Source organism: Aedes aegypti, chromosome 1 (assembly GCF_002204515.2).
Source record: "Aedes aegypti strain LVP_AGWG chromosome 1, AaegL5.0 Primary Assembly, whole genome shotgun sequence".
NCBI classification, from domain to species: domain Eukaryota; kingdom Metazoa; phylum Arthropoda; class Insecta; order Diptera; family Culicidae; genus Aedes; species Aedes aegypti.
In genome coordinates this window covers 73,741,674-73,765,489 of record NC_035107.1, presented here as the reverse complement: position 1 = coordinate 73,765,489, position 23,816 = coordinate 73,741,674, and the positions used below count along the sequence as shown (strand labels likewise).

The 23,816-nt window shown below is 39.2% G+C and overlaps 1 protein-coding gene across 4 annotated transcripts; it reads left to right on the top strand.

The window, feature by feature from the left end:
- Nucleotides 1-489: 489 nt before the first annotated feature.
- LOC5574247 (zinc finger protein 239) lies at nucleotides 490-22,987 on the top strand. 4 transcript variants are annotated; one of them, XM_021839890.1, is made up of 6 exons: nucleotides 490-633; nucleotides 690-1,177; nucleotides 9,100-9,780; nucleotides 10,049-10,307; nucleotides 22,362-22,613; nucleotides 22,691-22,987. In XM_021839890.1, the coding sequence occupies exons 1-6, from the start codon at nucleotides 580-582 to the stop codon at nucleotides 22,913-22,915; spliced, it is 1,959 nt and encodes a 652-aa protein (XP_021695582.1). In that variant the 5' UTR covers nucleotides 490-579; the 3' UTR covers nucleotides 22,916-22,987. The 4 variants fall into 4 exon arrangements, with proteins under 4 accessions (XP_021695582.1, XP_021695592.1, XP_021695599.1 ...); XM_021839900.1 differs by lacking the exon at nucleotides 22,362-22,613 and adding an exon at nucleotides 22,063-22,311; XM_021839907.1 differs by lacking the exon at nucleotides 22,691-22,987 and adding an exon at nucleotides 22,063-22,304 and having other exon boundaries at nucleotides 22,362-22,511.
- Nucleotides 22,988-23,816: the final 829 nt, after the last annotated feature.

The window sequence follows — 23,816 nt, the reverse complement described above, 5'->3', positions numbered from 1 at the left end:
CGTCACATGTCACCAACACTACTTAAAGATTGCTGGTTGAAAATATTGCTGTGTGCATTTGAAATGCAAATATCAAATGCGGGAACACCAAATGCGGTAAGATTTTCAACAAGGAAGGCGAAGTCAAAATTTGATTTTCTTTGCTAGGTTGGCGGTGATATGCATCATGGTTGCTAAGTATCCTTTGGTTACTTGGTGTTACCGCATTTGAAGTTCAGTTAGACTGGATTTGCACGTCAAACGCAAACAGCAATATAAACAAAGATCAGCTGTTCCCAGCAAAATCAAATGGTAGTTTTTCAACCAGCATAAATTTGCGCACGTGTTCGTGACACCGCTCGGCGAGAGCTCAATATAGGGTTTTCGGCCGTTATCATAATTTATACGAGATAGCAAGTTTGAAATATTTCACATTCAACGTGCTATAAAATTTCATTGATGCCGGATTTATAAAGCTGTACTGTACTATGTTGTGCGGTTTATCGCGGATGTGTCAAAACAAAAGTTGACGATGTAAACAATCCATCTGCATAGAAATTTTTAGCTAGTTTTATTCGTTTTATTAATTTTCGTGCAAAAATGACAAATATTCAATGCGATTTCGTGTCCGAACCACTGGAGAGTGATAGAAAGGTAACGTACTTTGTATAGGTTTATAATTTCACTTACGAAAACCCCATATTTCATAGCCGGAAGATGCCCTATCGGAGTACACCCCCGTACGCCTGCAGACCCTGCTCAAGTACTTCCGCATCAATCCGGGCTTTCTCCGACATCCGGTCAACTATCCGCGTACCCTCAACCTAATCGCAAACGATTTGCGGGAACCCTCGTTCCAGAAGTCCTGCGTGGACATTCTCGATGCCATCGAGGAGTGGAAGGCCCGGGTGGCTTTGGAAACCGAACCCACTCTCCCTCCGGATCGGGAGCTGAAACGGTTGCTGGTGGCGCTCGAATCTCGCCTCACGCACGCCCAAATCACGTTGATACTGCAGCACATGGAAGTGGTGGGTGGCGATGCGGACGGCCTTTGGGCCACGATTGCAGTTGAGATGCGAGCTCTGAAGCATCCGCCGCGGCCGGAGATTTACTGGCGACGGGGGTTCGAGGAGTGGTGCCAAGAGGCCAAGGAACGGTTCCGGGAGGACCCGGATGCATTGACGGCTCTGCAGCAGAGGTACATTTTAGGGAGGGTGAAAAATTGGGGACTCAAACTCCAAATGGTAGCTTAAGATGTTACTAACATTTGCATGGGGGCTGACAGCAGGTCTCTTTTTAAAGACTTTTTCTCTATTTCAATACAAATCCTTAAAAAGTTTCTATTTTCAATGGGTGGTCTCTTAATCCCTTTTCCAATCAAAATAGTCTTCAAAGTAACTTTTTTCCTTTTTCTACTTGCACCTTCAGATGTTCTTACGCGAATATTCCACTGGTTCTTTCGGCAACTCTTCTCAGCTTTCTTGAGGAAAAGCTTCGTGAGTTCTTCGACTAATTTCTACAGTTCTACAGATTGCTTCATTCCTTCGAGCAAATCGCCCAGCTATTTTTCAAGAAGTTTTTACACGAATTTGTTCAGAATTTGCTGTAGGAATTCCTTTCACTCTGAAGACTTTACCAAGAATTGCCGCATGATTTCTATCAAAGTTTTTTACGATGACTCTTCCATTAATTTCAGAAGGAATTTTTCCAAAGGTTCCAACTGGAGTTTTTCCAAGACAATCCACAATGGTTTATGGAATCGAAATGTCCGAAATATGACGTAAAAATGTTGAGTCCGGGGGTATCCAAATCATCCATTTCTACTATTTTCTGCTCGTCTTCTCTTCTCCAAAATTGTCTGCTTTAAATTATCCGTCAGTACTCTTCCAGATTCGTTGTAAGACTGACTTTAGGTGAAACATTCGATTCATCAAAGCATCCTTGATTGATTCCTATTTTCACAGGCTTCTTTGTTTTGTATGAAATTCAAAGTAATTTTATCTTTTCACTAAGTCTATTTTATTTCTATTTTCTTTGTCATCTATATATATTAGATTTATTATTCTGAATACCTTATTTACTATTATTACTCAGTGGCGCGGGAAGTGGGTAGGACAGGTAGGACATGTACTACGCACGAAATCACCTGGGTAGGACAGTCAAAGGATTGTCCTACCCACGATTCAACAAATCAAAACACTAGATCAGCAGAAACACGATCATTGTATTCTCAAGCCTAGTAAAGTATAACATGGTTTGTACATGACCCCCAAAAGTTCTGACTCGTGAGAAAAACGATTGAGAATATCTGTAATGAAAATCATGGGAAATTAACTGTATAGGTAATTGCTACAAGAAACTTCCTCAACCATTAGAAAAATAAAGGGCGCAATACTCTATGGCATTTCTGAAGTAATCAATAAATGGATTCTTAAATATATTGGCTGTAGATGTATCAAACACCCTGTTTATGTTTGGGACGAATTGCCGTGAGCATTCCTGTAGGCGAATTCCGGCGCGTATTTTCTTCGAAGAAAAGAAAATTTTCTTGCTGGTGCAAAATGGAAGAAAATTTCTTCTCTTCGAAGAAATTGTTCGCCGGAATTCACCTACTGGAAGTAAGTTTTGAGAAGTTTCTGGAACATCCATAGATAATAATCAGAAGATTATTGAAGAATCTTTGAATGAAGTAATGGGTTAATCCAATACCAGTCTAATACCACCTTGTTATAAACAGTACGAGTGTGATGATGCTTACGATTTCTGAAAGAGCGAAATCTTTTGATATAATCTATCACAGCATTGCTGAATCTCTTGCAGATTTTCAGAGCAATTCCTATAGAACTCTTACAGCACACTGTCTAGAAGTTCTTGGTTGATTCAGTATTGGCGTAGAGTTTTTTGGAAGTAATTCTTAGTCACATCCTTAAGAATTATTTGATCAAATTCCCACTGATATTTTGTGGCATCATTCATAGCAATAGCATTAGCATAGCAATTAACCAGCAAAATATAACGATTTTTCGAAAAAAAAAAAAAATGGCCGGATTGTTCAGGAAAGCATCTTCAGTTTCTCCTGAAAACTTTTGCGAAAAGCCGGGTCATTTCGGTGCAAAGAAAAAAAAAACACCTCATATTCACAGATTTTTTTTCTGTCCAGCCATTTCTTGTGTAGAAATAAATGAGAAAATTAGAACAACCACACTCGTAGTAAACGCAAGATATCTCTTCATTTAACGGAAAGTCTTTAGAGTATCTATTTCCACCGAAATGGTATTTTTCCTTATTCTGCTTGCCAGTAGCGCAACCAGGATTTGCCTTTAAGGGGGGTTTTGTGAACTTGAAGATAATGTGTTTTAGCTTAGCTTAGCTTAGACTGACTACACATATCAATGGTTGCTATTCCGTGATTGACCGAAGTCAGTGAAAATGCACAAAGAATCAACTAGAAGTTCGGCTGGGATTGGCCATAATCTTCTTCAGTGTGCATAATTCAGTGCCTCTATTTATATATGGTCAATAACGGCGCCGGCCACGTCCTTGCAGTCAGGTGGGATTGGGGGAAGGAATGTTAGTGTGTAACCTTTGCTATTTGGAGATCGTGTTTGCCTCTGCATCTCCACAAAGGTTACTGGGAAGGATGTTTGTTAATGGGGAGGATCGTTGGGTCAAAGGATTCACTTTGATAAGTGATTAGACCATGATAAATAGTTTTTTGTCAAATATAAATATGCTTTTATGAAAATATAATATATTCATTTGATATGAACAATTTCTATGTAAAGGAAAATTATGCCGACACTTGAGGTGACGAACCATTCAAAGTTTGTTGAACAAATATCTCAATGTAACATTCCTACAGCTGTCAGGACGAAAGCATGTGTTATTATATTTTACTTATTTGAAAAGAAACAAAAAACTTGATTGGTTGGAACATCATAGAACACTTTTATTCTTATGCCGACACTTACAGTGGCGAACCATCCAAAGTTTGTTGAATAAAGTGAACTTTTCGCAAGTCTACACTTGTAGTGTCGAACCATTCAAAGTTTTTTTATAATTATAAAAATAAAGATAAAAAGAAAGGGGTGTTTTGAAAACAAAAAAATGTGAAACATAAATAATTCATGAATTAGAGTTTATGTCGACACTCACAGTGACGAACCATTCACAGTTTGTTGAAAAATCATATTAACGTCCTACCGTTGTATCGATTAAATGTGCAGTCATACATATTTTATAGATTAGAAATAGTAGCATGAAACGAGCTCACCAATTGATCCGTCATCCTTGACTGAGCAGCAACAATCCACATTCAGCTTAACTCGTTTGCTCGGCTATATAAAAGCACTCAGAGAAAATAGGCGCACGACCCGAGAGGGAAAACAACTGACGACTGCTCGGGCTTTCTTGACGCACTGCCAAGGAGCAATCGTCAAGGTCGAAGATCAAACAGAACTAACCGATCGCGGAAATTTTTCACTTCACTCGACCGACGCGCGACATGTTTGATCCTGCCCTCGTCACCCGCTCCCGCAGAAGCAAGCGTCAAGGTCGGAAGATCAAACAGAACTCTCTGAACTTGAAGATAATGTGTTTTTTTGGGAAAATAAAACAAGTGTAAACAATTTCAAGCGGAAAAATTTAAAAATATTGCGAAGTTACCATGAAAAAAACGTAACACCATATAAATTTACAACTCTACTCAAAGAAATCTGTTTTACCTGGCGAAATTTTCCAAATGTTTTCTGAAATATGTTTGTTGGGTATGGGAAAACCTTCGAGTTCCGCAAAACATTTCGTTGTTTACAAACATTTCCTTAAACTCTACGTTTGTAATATGAATGGTTAAACGAGATTACAATATCTGCTATAGTTTCAATCTACATTTACATATTTTGTTGTTTGTTCGAAAGTTTATCCAAGCTACATATGGATGCATGCGAGATAGTGTTCGATCACTCTTCGTCTTTTTTGTTCCATACATACAATTACAAATTTTTCAACGAACAGAATATTTCAACACAAGTCGCTGTAAGAAGCATTGCGACTATCATTAGCAGTTTGTCGAAGGCAAATCAGCATTGCAGATATTGAAGCATTTTTATATTGTAGACGAAAATTGTGGCTTTTTAAATTAGCAACGAAAATACCATCTCCCATAATCTTTCCTATGATTTTTATTAGTAATCATTAAAAACTGAAGAATTGCTTCTCCGGAAATTCACGTGCTCACTGGAGGTCATACAATTCGGCAAAGTGCTGAGTCAACCAAAAGAATTTTAAAAGCATCGAATTTTGCATCAAACAACTTTTTAAACGGTATAGATATGCAAACGTAACTGCATGTTTGTTTGAAACAAACTTCTCTACAAAAACCTGTAGCTTATTTATCAGAAAAAGTAAGAAAACTACGTTTTTTTAACTTTTCAAAGGTCTACAAATTAGAGAACCACAACTTAGAACCCCATAATTGATAGTACAACATATGTTTATGGATTTTAGTGTTGAGTTTCAAAAATATATTTAAAATTTCTTATAAAAAAAATCTGCTCTGGGGGGGGGGGGGGGTAGGGGGGTTGACCCCCAAAACCCCCCCTTGGTTGCGCCACTGCTGCTTGCATTTAATCCTGATGCAGAAATTTACAGGCTCCAAAGAAACTATAACGGGTTCAACAGGCTCTTCATGACTTTCGTCTCAAATATCCCGATTGAAAGCTTCAGGAATTAGTTGATTTTATTTGAAATTCTTTCAGAATCTTCTATAAGGTTCTCTTCAGGAGTTTTTCTAGAGATTTCTCAAAGGATGCCTAGAAGAATGCCTCCAGAATTTGCTTCAGGAAATCCTTGAGAACTTCAAAGCTACTACCTCCAGTAATTTTCTCAGATATTACTTCGATTTTTTTCCAAGACTATCTTTGAATTTCCTCCAGATATTTTTCACTAATCCTTCAATCGAATTATCCACTTGTTAGTCTTCAAGAAACCCTGTAAGAATTGCTCCACCTGTTCATGTGGATTCCTTCAAGAATTCATCCGTGTTCCCTTCCTGAAATCCAAACTTCCTTGAGGGGTTCTGAACGAATATATTTTTTTTTCTATGAATTGTTCCAGCATTTCATCCAAGTATTACTCCTACAGTTTCATCAAACATTTTTTTTTTAAGTTTCTCCAAAAATACTCATTCAATCTTTAAAAGGTCATTTAAGGCTTCATACCAGTTTATACTACAACATTTTTTACAATATTTCCTCCGAAAATTCCACAAATTTGTTAAGAGTTTCTGTCCAATGTTTTTCTAGAAATTTCTTTAGAAAATCCTGCAGAATACTGTCCCAAAATTCAATTGTTTTTTTTTATCGCCTTGGCAAATTATCTAGGACATCTTCTAAAGCTTCTTTAAGATTCTAGTAGTTATTTCAGAGTTTCTTGTTCATTAAGGGTGACTTCAAAACTTACTTAAGTTTTGTCAGAGGTTACTATAAAAGTTTATTTTTAGAAATAACTCACTGATTTATTTTTCAGAAAAAATCCTTGGCATTTCCCTGGAGACATTCCTGGAACAGTCTTGAAAAGCTATGCTATTTTTTAGTTGAGCGGAAAAGTCACTTGAAAATATCGTTAGAACGCTTGGAAACAGAAGAATTTCCTCAACTCTACATAAAACGACCGATATGTCACTTACACCGCTCTGTGTTTGAGCCCCTCAAATATAGTAAATTTCAATTTCCAGCCCGGGGTTAAAATTTTTCGTAGCTTCACAGCACACAACAAAAAATTGCTAGTGCTTGTCCTACCCATGGTTCCGAACGTGGACGCGCCTCTGATTATTACTGATACTCTATCTGGTACAACATTGCTTCCCATCTCCACTCTTACTCAAAAATGGTATATAAATGCATATCTTTAAATCTATTTGGTTTAACAATATCTCTCCTTGGTCTTTCTCTGTCGGTTGGTTTGCTACTTGAGTTCTCTGTAATGTGTGAATCGTTTTCTTGTAACAGTGTCTCTTGAAAGATTTTTTTCACATCCTGGACGTTTCTTGAAAATTGCACTCCACGGTCACTCCTGATCACCACTTTTGCTCCTTCTCTCGCAATTACCGTGTACTTTTCAGCACCAAAAGTTGGATCCGATTTGACCTTTTTATGAAGTGCCAACAACACATTGTCTCCGACTGTAACATCTGAATCTTTCACTCCTCTTTTCCAATCTGCATACTGTTTAGTTTTAAATTTGTATAAATCGTCTTTCTCTTTGATTTCCGCTCTGTCAATTGGAGTTCGTGAAGAGCTGTCCCAGAGGCAGGGGTATGTTCCCCTAAACTTCCATCCAACTAGTAGTTCGAACGGTGTAACACCAAAGTTTGCAATGGGTCTAACTTTGTTATGAATATGAACGTATTTGTCCAATGCACTTCTCCAGTTAACATTATCCAACTTTGCTGCTACCAAAGCTTCTTTGATTCCTTTGTTTTGCCGCTCTGCTGCTCCATTGGATTGAGGACTTAACGGTATCTTCAGGACGAATTGCCTTCAGTATTCGTTATTTTGACTCCTCTGTTTTCCCAGTTCGAAATAAATTTTTCGCTTTGAAAAGGCGGACCATTGTCACTTTGGATGACAAGAGGGTATCCCCACACCAGCTCCATATCAGTTTCTGAAAATCTCTCGATCTCATCCCATGATAAATCCATGATTCCGGCATCCAATTTGTACAATAGATGTTTCTCGAATGAATCGTCGAAAGGCTCTGCTGGTCTACTTTCTTCAACTAATCTTGACAATGCGTCAGCTATATTCAATGATTCTGGAATACACTCAACTTCAAAATCGTACGGCTGAAGTCGCAAAGCCCAACTTTCTGCCTGCGAAACAGCACGTCTGCCTATTCTGTGTCTGCCATTGAAAATGAATTCATTGGACACTGCGTCTGATCGTATGGTAAAGAATTTTCCAAGTAAATACATAGAAAATCTTTCCACACCCCATACCATAGCCAAGGCTTCCTTTTGGGTGTGTGGATAACTTTTTTCTGCGTTCGTAAGAGATTTTGAGGCACAGGCTATAACCCGAGGTTTTGATTCACCATCAAACTGAAGGAGAACGGCACCTGTGATGCAATTATTCTTTTAAAATTAATTAAACAAACTGTATAAATATATATATAATTACCTAAACCATACGGAGATGCATCAACATTTAATTCAGTGCGATCTTCCTTACTGAAATATCCCAGCGTATTGATTCCCTTCCATGCCTTGTGCTTTAGATTTTGAAATTCATCTTCCAATTCTTGATTCCAGTAGAAAACATCACCATTTGCCAGTTCGCGTAGACGATAAAGATATATTTTTAAATGAATACGTGGACATATACACGAATGATCGATACCGATAGTGCGGTTACTATGCAAACCGGACACGATCCGAAATCCGTCGTTCACCCACAAAGGAGCATGCAACAGATTCAACGGATCAAACACTACTCGCTATGAACGAATAGTTTGAGTGTGATAGATTAAGAATAGAAGATATAAGCAAGTGAGAGATATACAACTACAAAGTACGAGGAAAGGGACGGGCCTGGGATTCAACCCATGACCTTCTGCTTATGTAGCAACGAATCTGGAAGAGTACTGACGGATAATTTAAAGCAGACAATTTTGGACAAGAAGATAAGACGAGCAGAAAATAGTAGAAATGGATGATTTGGATACCCCCGGACTCAACAGAAACGTCTGGAATAAGCAATAAAAAAAAATAAAATAAAAAATAAATAAATCTTTATGAATTTTGCTTTACTTAGGCTTCGAGTGTCCATAATATTAATCAACGCGGTACATCTTGCCTATTGTTTTGAATTGTTTAGAATGTTTTTAATTTTTTAAATCACCTTAAATCTCTTAAATGAATCGATGTGTGATTCTAATAAGTTGAAACTTTTCCGGAGTCTATACTTATAAGTTTAATTTTAAGTCTGACTTTTTTTTCAAATATCTCAACGAGGCTGCTTCAATCCTCTTTGTTCCCTTTGAACAAAAGATTGTTTGTAACATCCTAAGCTTCCGTTTAAAGGCAAAGTTCCAAGAAAAACTAAAATTCTTGTTCACCCTAAGGTACATAGATTATGCAAGGGAGAGAGGCGAGCTGGATGATGGTTCCGGGGTGGAATTCGACGCATTGGAACTGGTCCTGAACCACTGCCGGACCTGCTTGGGAGTGCTGAAGGCAGCCGATCCGAAGGCCTACCTGTTCGAGCCGGGAGGCACGGGAACGACTCTGGCCGACAAGATCAACGTGTGCTTCGGAACGGGGATCGATCTGGAGGAACGCCTGCCGAAGTACGTCTGCTGGAAGTGCGTGGAGAAGGTGGAGGGCGCGTATGCGTTGAAAATGCAGATTGATAGGACTGACGAAGAGTTGAAGTGCTTGATTGGGGAGTACGGGAAGAGGGAACGGAGGCAGAGTGAGCATGTGAAGCATGAGCAACGGGAAGAGGAAGCTGCGTTGGAGATGGTACAGGAAGAGCCGGAAGAGCAGCAGGAGGAAGAGGAAGCGCTGGTGGCGAGTGACAAAGAAGTGGAACATCTGGAAGAAGTTGTCGAGATGGAGAACGTTAAGTATAGCTGGCAAGTGGTGGAAGATCACGAGATGGTCGTTGAGCAGGTGGAACACGTGGATGCCAGCGAGTTAACACAACAAGAGGCTGAATGTTTCGATGTGATGGTAGCGACCGATGAGGATTATCTGGAAGATGATGGGCAGGAAGCGTTCGTTAAGGAGGAACCGGAAAAGAAGTAAGTGATATGTATTGTTTCTTCCAAATATACCACTGTAAATCCAATAATTCCTTGGAATTTTTTTTATATAATTAATATAGAGAATTATTGTGAGATTGTTCTAAAGGTTTATGCTTAAAATTTTGAAGCAATCCGGCCTCAATTCGGTGGTAGAGGTTTGATCTTAGTCGAAAAACTGTTTTTTTTTCTATTCCATGTGAAGCCTCTAACCTCCTTTATGGTTCTGAATAATGAACCAAATGTTAATCGATCGAAATATTTCCAGAATTATGACGCCTTGTCAAAAACTTTCACCGCAGCTAACGACGAAGCGCAAAATCGTCGCCGACCTGAACGACAAGTTCTACCATTGTCCCGAGTGTCGGGTAGTTCTACGGACGCAACAGCTCTGGGAGGCCCACATAGCCAGTCATAACTCGGAAAAGCGATACACCTGCGAGGTTTGCTCCAAGCAGTTCCGTTCGTCGTCGACCTTGAAGATTCATCAGCGAACGCACACCAACGAGCGACCCTACGTTTGTGAGGTAGGTATCCTTCCTATACGGTCAACTCTCTGTAACTAGATATTGAATAGATCATCGAGGTAGCAACGAAAACCAATTGAAAAAAAAGGTCAGGACATACATGAGGTTGACAAGGTTGTGGCTGGACGAGGACGGCAGTTTCGAGGAAACTTTTACAAGTAGACGAAAGAGGTCCCCATGATAAACCAGCTCTCTCTCTCTATTTTAGTGAAAGCAATTCATGGCGCATTTTGAGGAAAATTTAAAGAAACAAGCACTATTACCGGTTAAATGGTGGAGATACGTCGACAACATTTTCAGCAACATTTTGGATACAATCAATAGCGTACACAAGGATATCAAGTTCACTAACGAGGAGGATAAGGAGAGAAAACTACCGTTTTTTAGATCTAGTTGTCATCAATGAAGAAAGTTCATCATTCAACTTTGAAATTTATAGGAATCCTACAAATACGCACGATGGCGCTCCGGCGAGATAGGAGTGTTGGCGTAGGCCCAATAAGCCACCCGTAAAAATCCTTATGGCGAATAACATAGGAGATAATACGACCCGGAACAATCGGCAAAGACCCACGCGACGAAATATGGACTACGATTGGAAACTTGGAACATGGAACTGCAAGTCACTTGGTTTCGCAGGTTGCGACAGGATAATCTATGACGAACTACATTCCCGTAACTTCGATATCGTAGCGATGCAGGAACTTTGTTGGACTGGACAGAACCTGTCTACCAAACTACCAAAGCTGTGGCACCACAAATGAGCTTCATAGTGTTGGGAAAAATATTCAACGTGTTATCGGGTGGCAGCCGATCAACGCAAGGATGTGCAACACGAAGATTAAAGGCCGTTTCTTCAACTACAGCATTATCAACGTACACCGTCCACACGAAGGGAGACCTGACGGCGAGAAGGAGACGTTTTACGCGCAGCTGGAGCAGATATATGACGGATGCTCGCCGCGTGACGTGAAAATCGTTGTTGGTGACATGAACGTACAGGTAGGACGAGAGAAGATGTACAGACCGATGGTCGGGAGGAACAGCCTGCAAGCCGTATCGAACGACAGCGGCCTACGATGCGTCAACTTTGCAGCCTCTCGTGGCATGGTAGTCCGAAACACCTTCTTACCGCGCAAGGATATCCAAAGGCCACCTGAAGATCACCCGATAATTAAACCGAAAACCAAATCGACGGAAAATTCTTCTCCGACACCACCAATGTTTACACATACCGCAGTGCAAATATAGATGCGGAAGCCGAACGCCGCGGCTTAACATCGAGCGGCTACGGGACCCAGAAGTAGCCCAAGATTACGCGCAGCAGTTGAAAGCCACTCTTGAAGATTGTTGGAGGCACATACTATCCGCCATAGGTAACACCGCAGCAGCAGCACTAGGTTCAGCGGCCCCAAATCGCGAAGCGATGGAAGAGCTGTTCCGCGCTGAAGACACACAGGACACGTCAAGTTGGATTGCGCCAATCATCGTGCGATCACAATTTTGAGCACCGCCTACAAGGTACTCTCCCAAATTTTATGCCACCGTCTATCACCAATTGCTAGAGAGTTCGTTGGGCAATATCAGGCAGGATTTATGGGTGAACGAGCCACAACGGACCAAATATTCGCCATCCGCCCGGTGTGGCAGATATGCCGCGAATACAATGTACCCACACATCATTTATTCATCGATTTTAAATCGGCCTATGATACAATCGATCGATAACAGCTATGGCAGATTATGCACGAATATGGTTTCCCGGTCAAACTGATAAGATTGATCAAGGCGACGATGAAGCGAGTGATGTGCGTAGTCCGAGTATCAGGGACACTCTCGAATCCCTTCGAATCTCGCAGAGGGTTACGGCACGGTGATAAGCTTTCGTGTTTACTGTTCAACATTGCGTTAGAGGAAGTGATTAGAACAGCGGGGATAGACACGAGTGGCACTATTCTCAGAAAGTCCGTTCAGCTACTTGGTTTTACCGACGACATTGATATTGTAACACGCAACTTTGAGACGATGGCGGATAAGTACATCCGACTAAGAGCTGAAGCTAGGCGAATCGGACTGAACATCAACGAAGGCGAGGGGCTCAAGAGAAGACACGGCACACCCCCCACCTCGAATTCATATTGACGGTGATGAAATCGAGGTTGTTGAAGAATTCATGTACTTGGGCTCACTGGTGACCGGCGACAAGGACACCATCAGAGAAATCCAGAGACGCATCGTTGCTGGAAAACGTACCTACTTTGGACTCCACAGAACTCTTCGATCGAGTGAAGTTCGCCTTCGTACGAATCTAACCATCTACAAGAAGCTGATTAGACCGGTTCTCCTCTATGGGCACGGAACGGAACGGGTTGCGGACCATCTCCGGCGGAGTGCAGATCTGCGGTGGGCCGGGCATGTCACCAGAATGTCGGATAACAATCCGGTGAAAATGGTTCTCGAAAAAAATCCGACCGGCACAAGACGACGTGGTGCGCAGCGGGCAAGATGGATCGATTAAATGGAGGACGATCTACGGACCCTTCGCAGAATGTGTGGCTGGCGACAAGCCATACCTACGACGCTACTCAACAAAGACCAAGGCAATTACTCTACGCTACCCGGCAGAGTAGAGTACGATACAAAGGTAGCGAGAGCAATCAAGAAAAGAGTTCACCACAGAAAGAAAAAGCAGTATGACGAAGATGTCATTACTGAGGCGCAGAACCGCATGAAAAAAAATATATGCGGAGATTTTACGAAACTGTCAATAGTGTGCGGAGAAAAATAGCGCCGTTCATCGTCATATGCATTAACCGTGAAATTAACTTGTCGGCAGACAAAATTATGGTGGCTGCTAGGTGAAAAGGTCACTTTGAGCATTTGTTGAAGGGAGAGACCTCATTAGCGTCTCTGAAAAAAGATTAGCAATCAGCAATCATGGACAACCTGTAGAGCCCAGACGCTAGATGAGGTTGTTAAAGCAATCAGAGTGTGTAATAACATAAGGGATGTTGGAAAAACGAGCTACTGGTCGATTTTTTCAAACAAGGAAGTGAACAGCAGTACGAAATTCTGCACCATATACTAATAAGGAAGGGGGGGTGCATAGAACTGCCTGCCAGCAAGCTGGAAGGCCTCATCACCCTTCTGTATGAAAAGGTTCTGTATGAAAAGGCACCCCAGCGCCAATGATTGAGGAATAACGCTTCTTAGGGGCCGTCCATAAATGACGTAGCATTTTTTCACTTATTTTTTATACCCCCCTCCCCCTCGTAGCATTTAGTCACAAATGCTGATACCCTTCCTTAGAAAATACGTAGCATATCAAGCACCCCCCACCCCCCAATTTATTATTTGTTTTTCTCAGAGATTGGGCTAAACGAAACATTAAAATCCAGAAATTCAACACAAAGTTGTAATCTGATGTATGATAGTTTAATATAACGAAGCGCTCAAAAATCATTTGAAAAACAGTTTAAACAAACTTATTTACTATTTAAGTTACATAATTTTAATTCCCAGTTTATATAGGTTAATCTTAATTTCTAGTACTTTTGCTGTTGTTAAAAGCTACAGCAAATTTACAGATGAAAATGTAGAAAACAAGTTTAAAATCTTGTTCGGATTGATAAAGCTAACAGCAATTAGTAAGGGTTCAAAATATTTCAAAATATATTAAACAGAAATATTGTTATTTAATAGGATTTTTTTTTCATATTTCGTGGTAGAGAAAAAGATTTCACTGAATATAATTAACAAAATACTTTAATTTGGAATGGATCTTTGTCATTATTCTTTAAAATCAAATCCATTCAGCAAACAGTGGCCAAATAGAGAGAAAATAACAATTGTAATATTTGGATTGTTTCAACAATCAGCGATTTTTATACAATCATCTTTATTAAAATTTCTTAATGAGCATATTGTATTGTTTTGAAAAATTAAAGTTCCAACAGATAATATGATTAAAACTAAAACGGTTGATTCTATGTCTTGTTAACAAATAGAAAAACAATATTTTCTAAGTCTTAAAAGCATTGTTCTTTACTCAACCTATTAAAACTTTTAACTTGTTCATTTACAAATAAAAAAAAACATGATTACGATCCACATAACCATTTAAAGTTTCATAAAATCTGTTTGACTGTATTTACCAGGAAAATTCAAAATTTCTATTCTAATCATATGAATTTTTATTCTAATCATATTAATGTTTTGAAGCTGAATCATCGTTTTATAACCCAAGTTCAATAAGTCAGACAAAGAAACTTGTTAAAAAAAAAAACCGTTTGTCAGTTTTTTCAGCGCTACTTTTTTTACCGAAATTATTCAAAATGCTACGTCCACTAGTTGGGACCCCTCCCTCCCCCTCGTCACACATCGTCACAAGTCCGTGAATCCCCCCTCCCCCCTAAAATGCTACGTCATTTATGGACCACCCCTTAATCCGCCGTACAAAATAATGTCACATATTCTGTTCAACAGAATGAAAAGCGCCGCCTGGAAGAAGCGGAAGGCGAAAGTTCTACGAGAAGCTTAACGCATCCCGAAAAGGCTTCGTGCCGCTAGCAAAAATGTGTAGGGATAAGTATGAAAGCATCTTGACGGATAGACATAAGGTGATATAAAAGTGGAAACAGCATTACGATGAACACCTGAATGACACGGAGGACACAGCCGCAGAGGGTCATGATAGTGGGGGAAATGACTTCGTCAGCACGGCGGATGAAGGGAACCAACTTGTTCCCACATAGAGGGAAGTTAAGGATGCCATCCACCAGCTCAAGAACAAAAACAGGCGACTGGTAAGGATGGTATTAGGGCTGAACTCATAAAAATGGGCCCGAAGAGGTTGACCGTCTGTTCACACCGGGAAATTGTCAGAATGCTGGAGACGGAACAGCTACCGGGGGAGTGGAAGCAAGGTGTCAGCCATCACCAAATAGGACGACAAACTGGAATGTAAAAACAGAGTGATGGACTTTTGTACCTGCTGTTCAATATCGCTCTAGTTGATGTCATGCAGATAGCCGGGTTTAACAACCAAGGTACGATTTTCACAAGATCCAGCCATTTTGTTTGCTTCGCGAATGATATGGATATTGTCGGCAGTACATTTGAAATGGTGATAGATCTACACACCCGCCTGAAACGTGAAGCAATGAAAGTTGCATTGCATTGAAAAAAACAAAGTACATGCTGTGGGCGGAACCAAACGTGATAGATCTCGTCTAGGAAAGAGTGTTACGATAAATGAGGATTGGAGGCGCATCATCAGTAGAAGTCGTGCCTACTATGGGCGCCAGAAGAAGCTGCAATCGAGAAAGATTCACCTCCGCACCACATGTATCATGTGCAACCAAGTGAGACAATTGGTGTACCTTGGTAGTCTAATAACGTGAGGCGATTGAAATGTGAAGGCAGCCCTATGATGAACATCTGAATGGCGCAGAGGCAGACCAAGACAGCATAAGGTATGGTTTTGATCGTTACGATGGATGAGGGAGAAGTGTCAACTCTCACAATAAGTGAAGTGCTATCAAACAGTAGAAGCATTAACCTAAGAATGCTAATGTCACTGTTGTTCGTGTGACCAACAACTAGTTTGCTGCGATGTGACAGCGTGAGCACCGGACCACAAAGTGTCAAATGCCAAAACAAATCATCATCTATTGCGTGGGATCGTTTAGTTAATGAAACATGACAATTAAAAGTAATAATTAGTTAAATCAGTTGTGTCACAATAGCGCCACTAGCGTTCTACTACTAATGTTTCTATTTATCAAAGAGATAAATAGCAACGTAGCGGCTAGGAAATGGGCCCGGACAGGTTGACTACTTGTCTGCACTGATTGATAACCATGATCTGGAATACAGAACAGCTACCGCACACTGTAGCCGTCGCTGAAAAAAACGTGATCGAAATTGTTTTGACCTTGAAAACATGATTTTAGTACTATAGTGTCTTCGGGAAAGTTTTTCCACAAAATAATCGCTATGTCATGAAAGTGTCAATTTGGTGATTAATCCACCTAAAAGTGAGAACGAAATTTTATTTTTCGTATTTATGAATTTAAAAACAAACTTTATTCGGGAAAGTTGTAGGTAATATTAGAAGAAACAACTTTGCTGAAGACACCATATGCATATTTTTTGATTTTCATGTATATTTGTGGATTTTTTTATGGAACGCCCCTAAGAATCACTTTTTTCATCATAACTTGGTTGGATGATTTTGTACAATTTTCAATTGTTCTAGTGTTATTTGTTACTTGCAAAAATGCATAACTTTCTCCAAAAGAGCATATTTTTATCTCTCATACTTTTCGAGTTATTGAAGGTTTTAAATAAAATTTTGCACCTTTTTGACACTAAAACTCATTAGGTCGCGCACATTTCCGCAGTCTGAAACTTGTTCATCCAATGGTTTGAAACTAATACTATGAAATGCAGAGAAAGCCGTTTTTAGCCTACTTTAGCCTGACGGTCAAAAGAAAGTCTGAAAAAATGTTTACTTACATGCAGATATAATTTACACTTATTCACTACACCCTATATTGGCTTAACTTGAATATCTGGCATCACTGTATCGAATTTTATGCAATAAAGTCAACAATATAATCAATCAACAAAAGGTCGGAATAATCTGTTCAGACAAGTTTATCACAGACAACATATCCAACACACTTTCGTCGTTCACCTTTCCAACGTTAGCAGTATATTTATTGCAGAAAAACACTTATTGCTATTTTTTCTGCAGGAAGTCTCAGTCCTTTCTTGAGAATTTTTCGGAGCTCGCAGCAAAAACTAAAATGTATAATATAACTATGAAACATTTATTTTTTCCTTTGAAATTCATATGCAATCCATAAATTAGTAAATATTGATGTTTAAGATTATCATCATTATTTTTAGCTTCGCTATCACTGGTTTGTTCGTTATCTTTTTTAACCAAAAGATTTTCCCTTCCTGATAAGGAAACACTTTTTTCTCGGGAATGTTCTAATAGATGTAATCACAGGATTTGATGTCGCCAACAAACAGTGTAATAATTCTTAGTCAGTATCAATTCTGGAGATCCTCCCTGCAATTCTTAATATCCTTGTTACATCCTCTTGAGCCTCTTCGGTCAACTGTCCAATAGAGACCAAGAAAGAAATTACCTCACTTCTCGTATAAGGATTCAGTGTACAAAACGTTGAGCGAATTTCTCCATAGCATCGATGTTACTGAATCGATTCACATTTGAACTGTCGAATTTATTTGTTGATTTAATCGAATCCTTTGCATCTATATATTTGAATTGAAATTTATGAAGTTTGGGATGGAATCAAATGAATTAGCAGTCGACACTAACATCTTTCAATAAAATCAGTTTTCATATTCGATACAACAAATTCACTAATTAAAAATTTGGTTTCTCTCCCATCAATTCATTAAGAAATATTTATCGATTTCTACAAAATGAATCGAATCAAAAACTCGAATTAAGAAAATCAATTCATTCGATTCTAGATGCTCCAAACATCGATTCAAAATATCGATTAATCGTAATGACAACTTAAATATTCGAAACATCAATTTAAACTCAGCCAAAGCTAGTACGGATGCTGATATTGGGTACCACTCATATAAACCAAAAAGCAATTAAACAGTTTGAAATGCATACTTACCGATTTTCTCGCATTAAAACATATTTACACAATTATGAAGAAACAATTCACAATCGCTTTCGTGTACTGCCGTTCTACACTGAACGAAAGCTCCAGCCTTACATTGAATGATTTGTAATACACAAGGCTGAAAATATTCATATTTCTTATTTTGAATGACTATTAAGGAATATGATGCATCTTCATGCATCTGAACAAAAATCATCCAATTCTGAAATGACTTTTATTATATTTCCGTATGACAATAAGTAGACAGTTGAGTTAAGACAACACAAATGAATACCATGCAAAAACTGACGGAATTTATTTTCTACCATGCTCCTAATCAAAAATCATTCAACTATCGTGTGAAACATCATACGGAAAACTAACGATCCTAAACGTCAAATTGTTCTTGGAATGTTTACCTAAAAATGGTTGAAGCAGCGCGATGTTCCTAGATTTGTCTTTTGGATTTTACAGGTAATTTCATTTTATAAAGGATTTTTCTAGAATTATTTCTATATAGAAATTATGTTTATTACTTTCAAGCTCACATTCAAGTGTACAAAAACCACAAATTGTGCATCCCAAGGGCTTTCAGTTAGAATTCTGGAGTCACATCATCATCCGCTTCATGCAGGTGTCGTCGCCTGCGGCTCATGCGACCATGAGATCAATAATTCCTGGATTAATGTGAATTTGTGATGCTGTTAATTTACAATAAAATATAATGTGTATAAAACTTTAAACTTTTTGTTATTGTTTGAAGTCGATTTGTATAATTTTTATTATTATCAAGCATGTAATGACGGTTGTTTACATTGACGTATGAAAGTCATTCAAACTCGAGCATCTTTTGAAAGGATGAAAATACTTTCAAGTTAGGATGATTTCCATACAGTGCGATTTGTAAACAGATGATTTCACCGGAGATGAAAATCATCTTGAATGTGTCTGAAAATAGGTATGGGGCTCGGATGAGGCAAAAATCATTTTGGCGGGAGATTTCGTTCAGTGTACGCATATTTGGCTCGCAGCTCATAAGGGCTCATTCACAAATTTCATAACGATAAAGGGGGTGGGTGGGTGTCTTCATTATGTTACGGCTCATATTTTGTAGAATATTCATACAAAAAGCGTTACGAGGGGGTGGGTGGGTGTCAAAATTGGCCATTTTTGGCGTTATGAAATAAATGAATGAACCCTAAGATTTACATAGAAAATGGGACAAGTAAGTGTAGATGAGCAGTGTAAGCAGGTTGTAATTTATTAATGGTCCCTTTTATACATGGGTTCGATCACCGCAAATGAACAAATTCAACAAAATGTTATCATAGAAAAATGTATGAACAAATTTTGTTACATGATCTTTAATATGATCATCTTAAGATATCAGTAATTCCGCTGTTTTATTTTGTATGATGCTGATAAATAACCTTCGCCAATCGTATCATCAATCAAGCGGTTCTGGTGATGGCAAATCACATGACACGAGGGTAAATATTTCCGATAACTATTACTAATATTCTAAAATATTTCAACAAATGTATTTTTTTTTTCATTCTCCACCAATTATCAACTATTTATTGTAAAATGCATCCAGGTTTTTACGCTAGCCATAAAACAACTGGGGGTAATTCGATTTTGACATTTTATGCCAACCGATTTTATAGTTCAATCAAAGTAGGCAGTAAATCTAGTTTGTTGATTGAGATGTCAAAAATTTTCACAACATTTGGAATGTGCTCAGGATTAGTATTTCGAATTACTGTTTCATATTCGTTCGTTCAACTAATTTCTATTATATCTTTTTAGGCTTTCAAAGAGGATTTTAGAAGATGCGTCCTTTTTAATGAAATGAAATGCAATCAATCTTACCTGCATCTTTGACTCTTTTACTCGGTAGGGTAACACATTTTTGTTCATACTTGGTTGAACCAACGAAAGTTCCGTTGCGATTATCTCAAATCCAAATTGAATCAAGCTCCTGGAATCTCGAAGAAACCAACAAACTAGAGATTTGGGTTCATATCTTCATAAATCTTTAATAAATAAGACAATTCTAATGAATATTCAGTATTGAGATTATTTGGTTAACTCTCATATCAAATAAGGGTTGTTTGAAAATTTAATTGAGAACATTCATGGTTATTTATCATATTCCGCAACGTGTGACGTAGTTGAGGGAGTAGACCTTCCAAAATCACACATAATACAGTAAAACCAACGCAGTTCAAATAAAACACTCGCATTACTACTTTCATAACTTAATCTTACAGTGAAATAACGCACGGACGCACGCATTTTAAGTTATTTGATCTTTGAAGAAATCGGTTTGTTTATTCTGCAGAATTAATTTGAACCACACATTTCTTGCTCGTTGCACCTTTGCACATCAACCTAAAATAGAAAAACGATTAGAATCAAATAGGCAATTTACAAAAATTCCATTTCCGAAAACACAATATTGTAAGCTTGACTTTTCTATGTCAACATAACATTTTTTCCACTGTTAGGCTTGCTTTGATCAAGCTATATAAATTATAGTGCGTGCAAGAAAAGTCAAACGGGGGTGATTCGTAAATTTATGGCATGCTAGCGTAAAAAGCTGGATAAATGTTATAATTGTGAATAAAACTAAAATATAGGGATTTCTTATGAACGAATCTATGACAAAATGTCGAAAGACAAAAGGTCGAAAGACAAAAGGTCGAAAGGACAAAAGGTCGAAGAACAAAAAAGAAGGGACAAAGAAGGAAAAATTTCCCACCAAGCAAATCATTTTCGACCTTTTGTCCTTTCGACTTTTTGTCTTTCGACCTTTTGTCCTTTCGACGTTTTGTCTTTCGACCTTTTGTCCCTAAACCCTAGCGATACTGATCGATGTAGTACCGTTGAATCGGTATTCAGCAAAAGAAGTCGGAGCCGGAATCCCTAATTAACCACCTACTTCATATATGGAACTAACGTTAGAAAAGTGAACGATGAAAAGAGTGTATGATATTTAGTCTGTTTGTCTGTGGTAAACCTGTCTGAACAGATTATTCCGATCTGTTGTTGATTGATGTCATAGTTGATTTGATTGCATAAAATTCGATACAGTGATGCCAGATATTCAAGTTAAGCCAATATAGGGGGTAGTGAATAAGTGTAAATTATATCTGCATGTAAGTAAACATTTTTTCAGACTTTCTTTTGATTGTCAGGCTAACGCAGGCTAAAAGTGGCTTTCTTTGCATTTCATAGTATTAGTTTCAAACCATTGGATGAACATGTTTCAGACTGCGGAAATGTGCGCAACCTAATGATTTTTAGTGTCAAAAAGGTGCGAAATTTTATATAAAACCTTCAATAACTCGAAAAGTATGAGAGATAAAAATATGCTCTTTTGGAGAAAGTTATGCGTTTTTGCAAGTAACAAATAACACTAGAACAATTGAAAATTGTACAAAATCATCCAACCAAGTTATGATGAAAAAAGTAATTTTTAGGGGTGTTCCACAAAAAACTCCACAAATGTACATGAAAATCAAAAAAATATGCATACGGTGTCTTCAGCAAAGTTGTTTCTTCTAATATAACCTACAACTTTCCCGGATAAAGTTTATTTTTAAATTCATAAATACGAAAAATAAAATTTCGTTCTCACTTTTAGGTGGATTAATCACCAAATTGACACTTTCATGACATAGCGATTATTTTATGGAAAAACTTTCCCGAAGACACTGTAGTACTAAAATCATGTTTTCAAGGTCAAAACAATTTCGATCACGTTTTTTCAGCGACGGCTACAGTGTGTACCGGAGGAGTGGCATGTGTTGGATTTTTGTTGTTGAGGAGGATTAAGGGCACTTAACTTTAAGGGCAACTGAAAGCGATTGGCTCAGGACTGAGCGCAGGGGAGAAGAATTACTTATTCGGCGTAGATTCAATGTAGCGGATTGTAGTTCATCGAGTAATTTAAGTATAACGATATTTAGACACGGAGAATATCAAGTTATGGAGAGTTGACTATAATTGGTACGGTTCTTTCTTTTGTCCTTGTGCCGTGGTCCGCGAACTGAATCTAACGGCTCCGTCATCTCTCATTTCTTCTTCAGATCTGTAGCAAAAGCTTCGTCCAAAGTACGAACCTTGTCTACCACATGAAAGTCCATAGGGACATTCGAAACTATCCCTGCGATCAGTGCACGTACAAAGCTCGCAATAAAAACGATCTGAATCTCCACAAGCGCACTCACACGGGGGCTCGTCCGTACGTTTGCGAGTACTGCGATTGTCCCTTTACCACGTCCAGTAATCTCAGCAAACACATCAGGCGACGGCACATGGGCGAAAAAAAGTACCAGGTCAGTACCCCGCCACTAGAATAACGCTTGATTCCCCATCCCCCTACTAGGTATGCAGCAAGGCATTCCGGACTTACAGCCAAATGAAGGCGCACAGTTTCGTGCACAATCCGGATGATCGTCCGGTTCGGTGTGAACACTGTCCCTACCGGACCACCACCAAATCGTCGCTGTCCATCCACATGAAATCGCACGTGAACACCAGACCGTACGTTTGCTCATACTGCAAGGTGGGCTTCCGAACCTCCAGCAATATGCACAAACACGTTCGAAACATGCACGAAGGGCAGCGACCGTTTAAGGTATCTCCGCATGGTGGGATCCTTTCCCACAAAGTGTTCTATTATAACGACCTCATTCTCAATTTAATGTCCAACAGTGCCAGGAGTGCAACAAAACGTTCACCACCAAGGAAACGGTTCAGAAGCACATGGTGACTCACACTGGAACGAAACCATATTCCTGTCCAGAGTGCACTTCCACATACGGATGGTACAATGGACTGCAGAAGCACATGAAAGCCATGCATCCGGGTGCACCGATTCCAACCGAAAAGACCATGATGGTTGCCTCGTTGGGTGTGGAAAGTCTAGGCGAGGCGTAGCGGAATTTGTACGATGTGGTCCATTGGCATTAGGTAAGTAAATAAATTTTCAGAGACTGAGAACGATAAAAAGGTATTTGACTTTATCTAGAACTACCGAACTCATGAAAGTTATTTTTATCGCAAGTGAAGGGCATCTTTAACCTGTTCGAGTCCTATCATACGCGTTGTTCATCCCAGCGTCATCTTCTTCTTCTTCTTGGCATTAACGTCCCCACTGGGACAGAGCCTGCTTCTCACCTTAGTGTTCTTATGAGCACTTCCACAGTTATTAACTGAGAGCTTTCTTTGCCTAAGTTGCCATTTTCGCATTCGTATATCGTGTGGCAGGTACGATTATACTCTATGCCCAGGGAAGTCAAGGAAATTTCCATTACGAAAAGATCCTGGACCGACCGGGTAATGAACCCAGACACCTTCAGCATGGCTTTGCTTTGTAGCCGCGGACTCTAACCACTCGGCTAAGGAAGGCCCCAGCGTCATATTCAAACTGTTTTCCTCCGCAAGCAGTGTCATTCTGTCATACTTGCCAGCGGTCTTGTTATTCTTGAGCCGTTGAATGGTATCCTTCATTTTCATTTCATTTATTCAGTTTACGATACGCACTTGTTCCACCCACCTAGCTCGTTGCGCTCCATGCCTTCTTGTATACCAACCGGAGCTTCGCGGGAAAGCTGTTCTTGTCCATGATTTTCCATAGCTCTACGCGGTCGACACTACCGTATGCCGCCTTGAAATCTATGAAAGGGTGATGCGTTGGGACCTGGTATTCACGACATTTTTGGAAAATTATGATGCCGATAATCACTTTACAAGCGCAACTTTTGAAAGAATAACTAGGGAGTCGATGCCGGTTATGGACCCTTTGCGTATTATGGACCCCCTACAGAAAAACATAAAA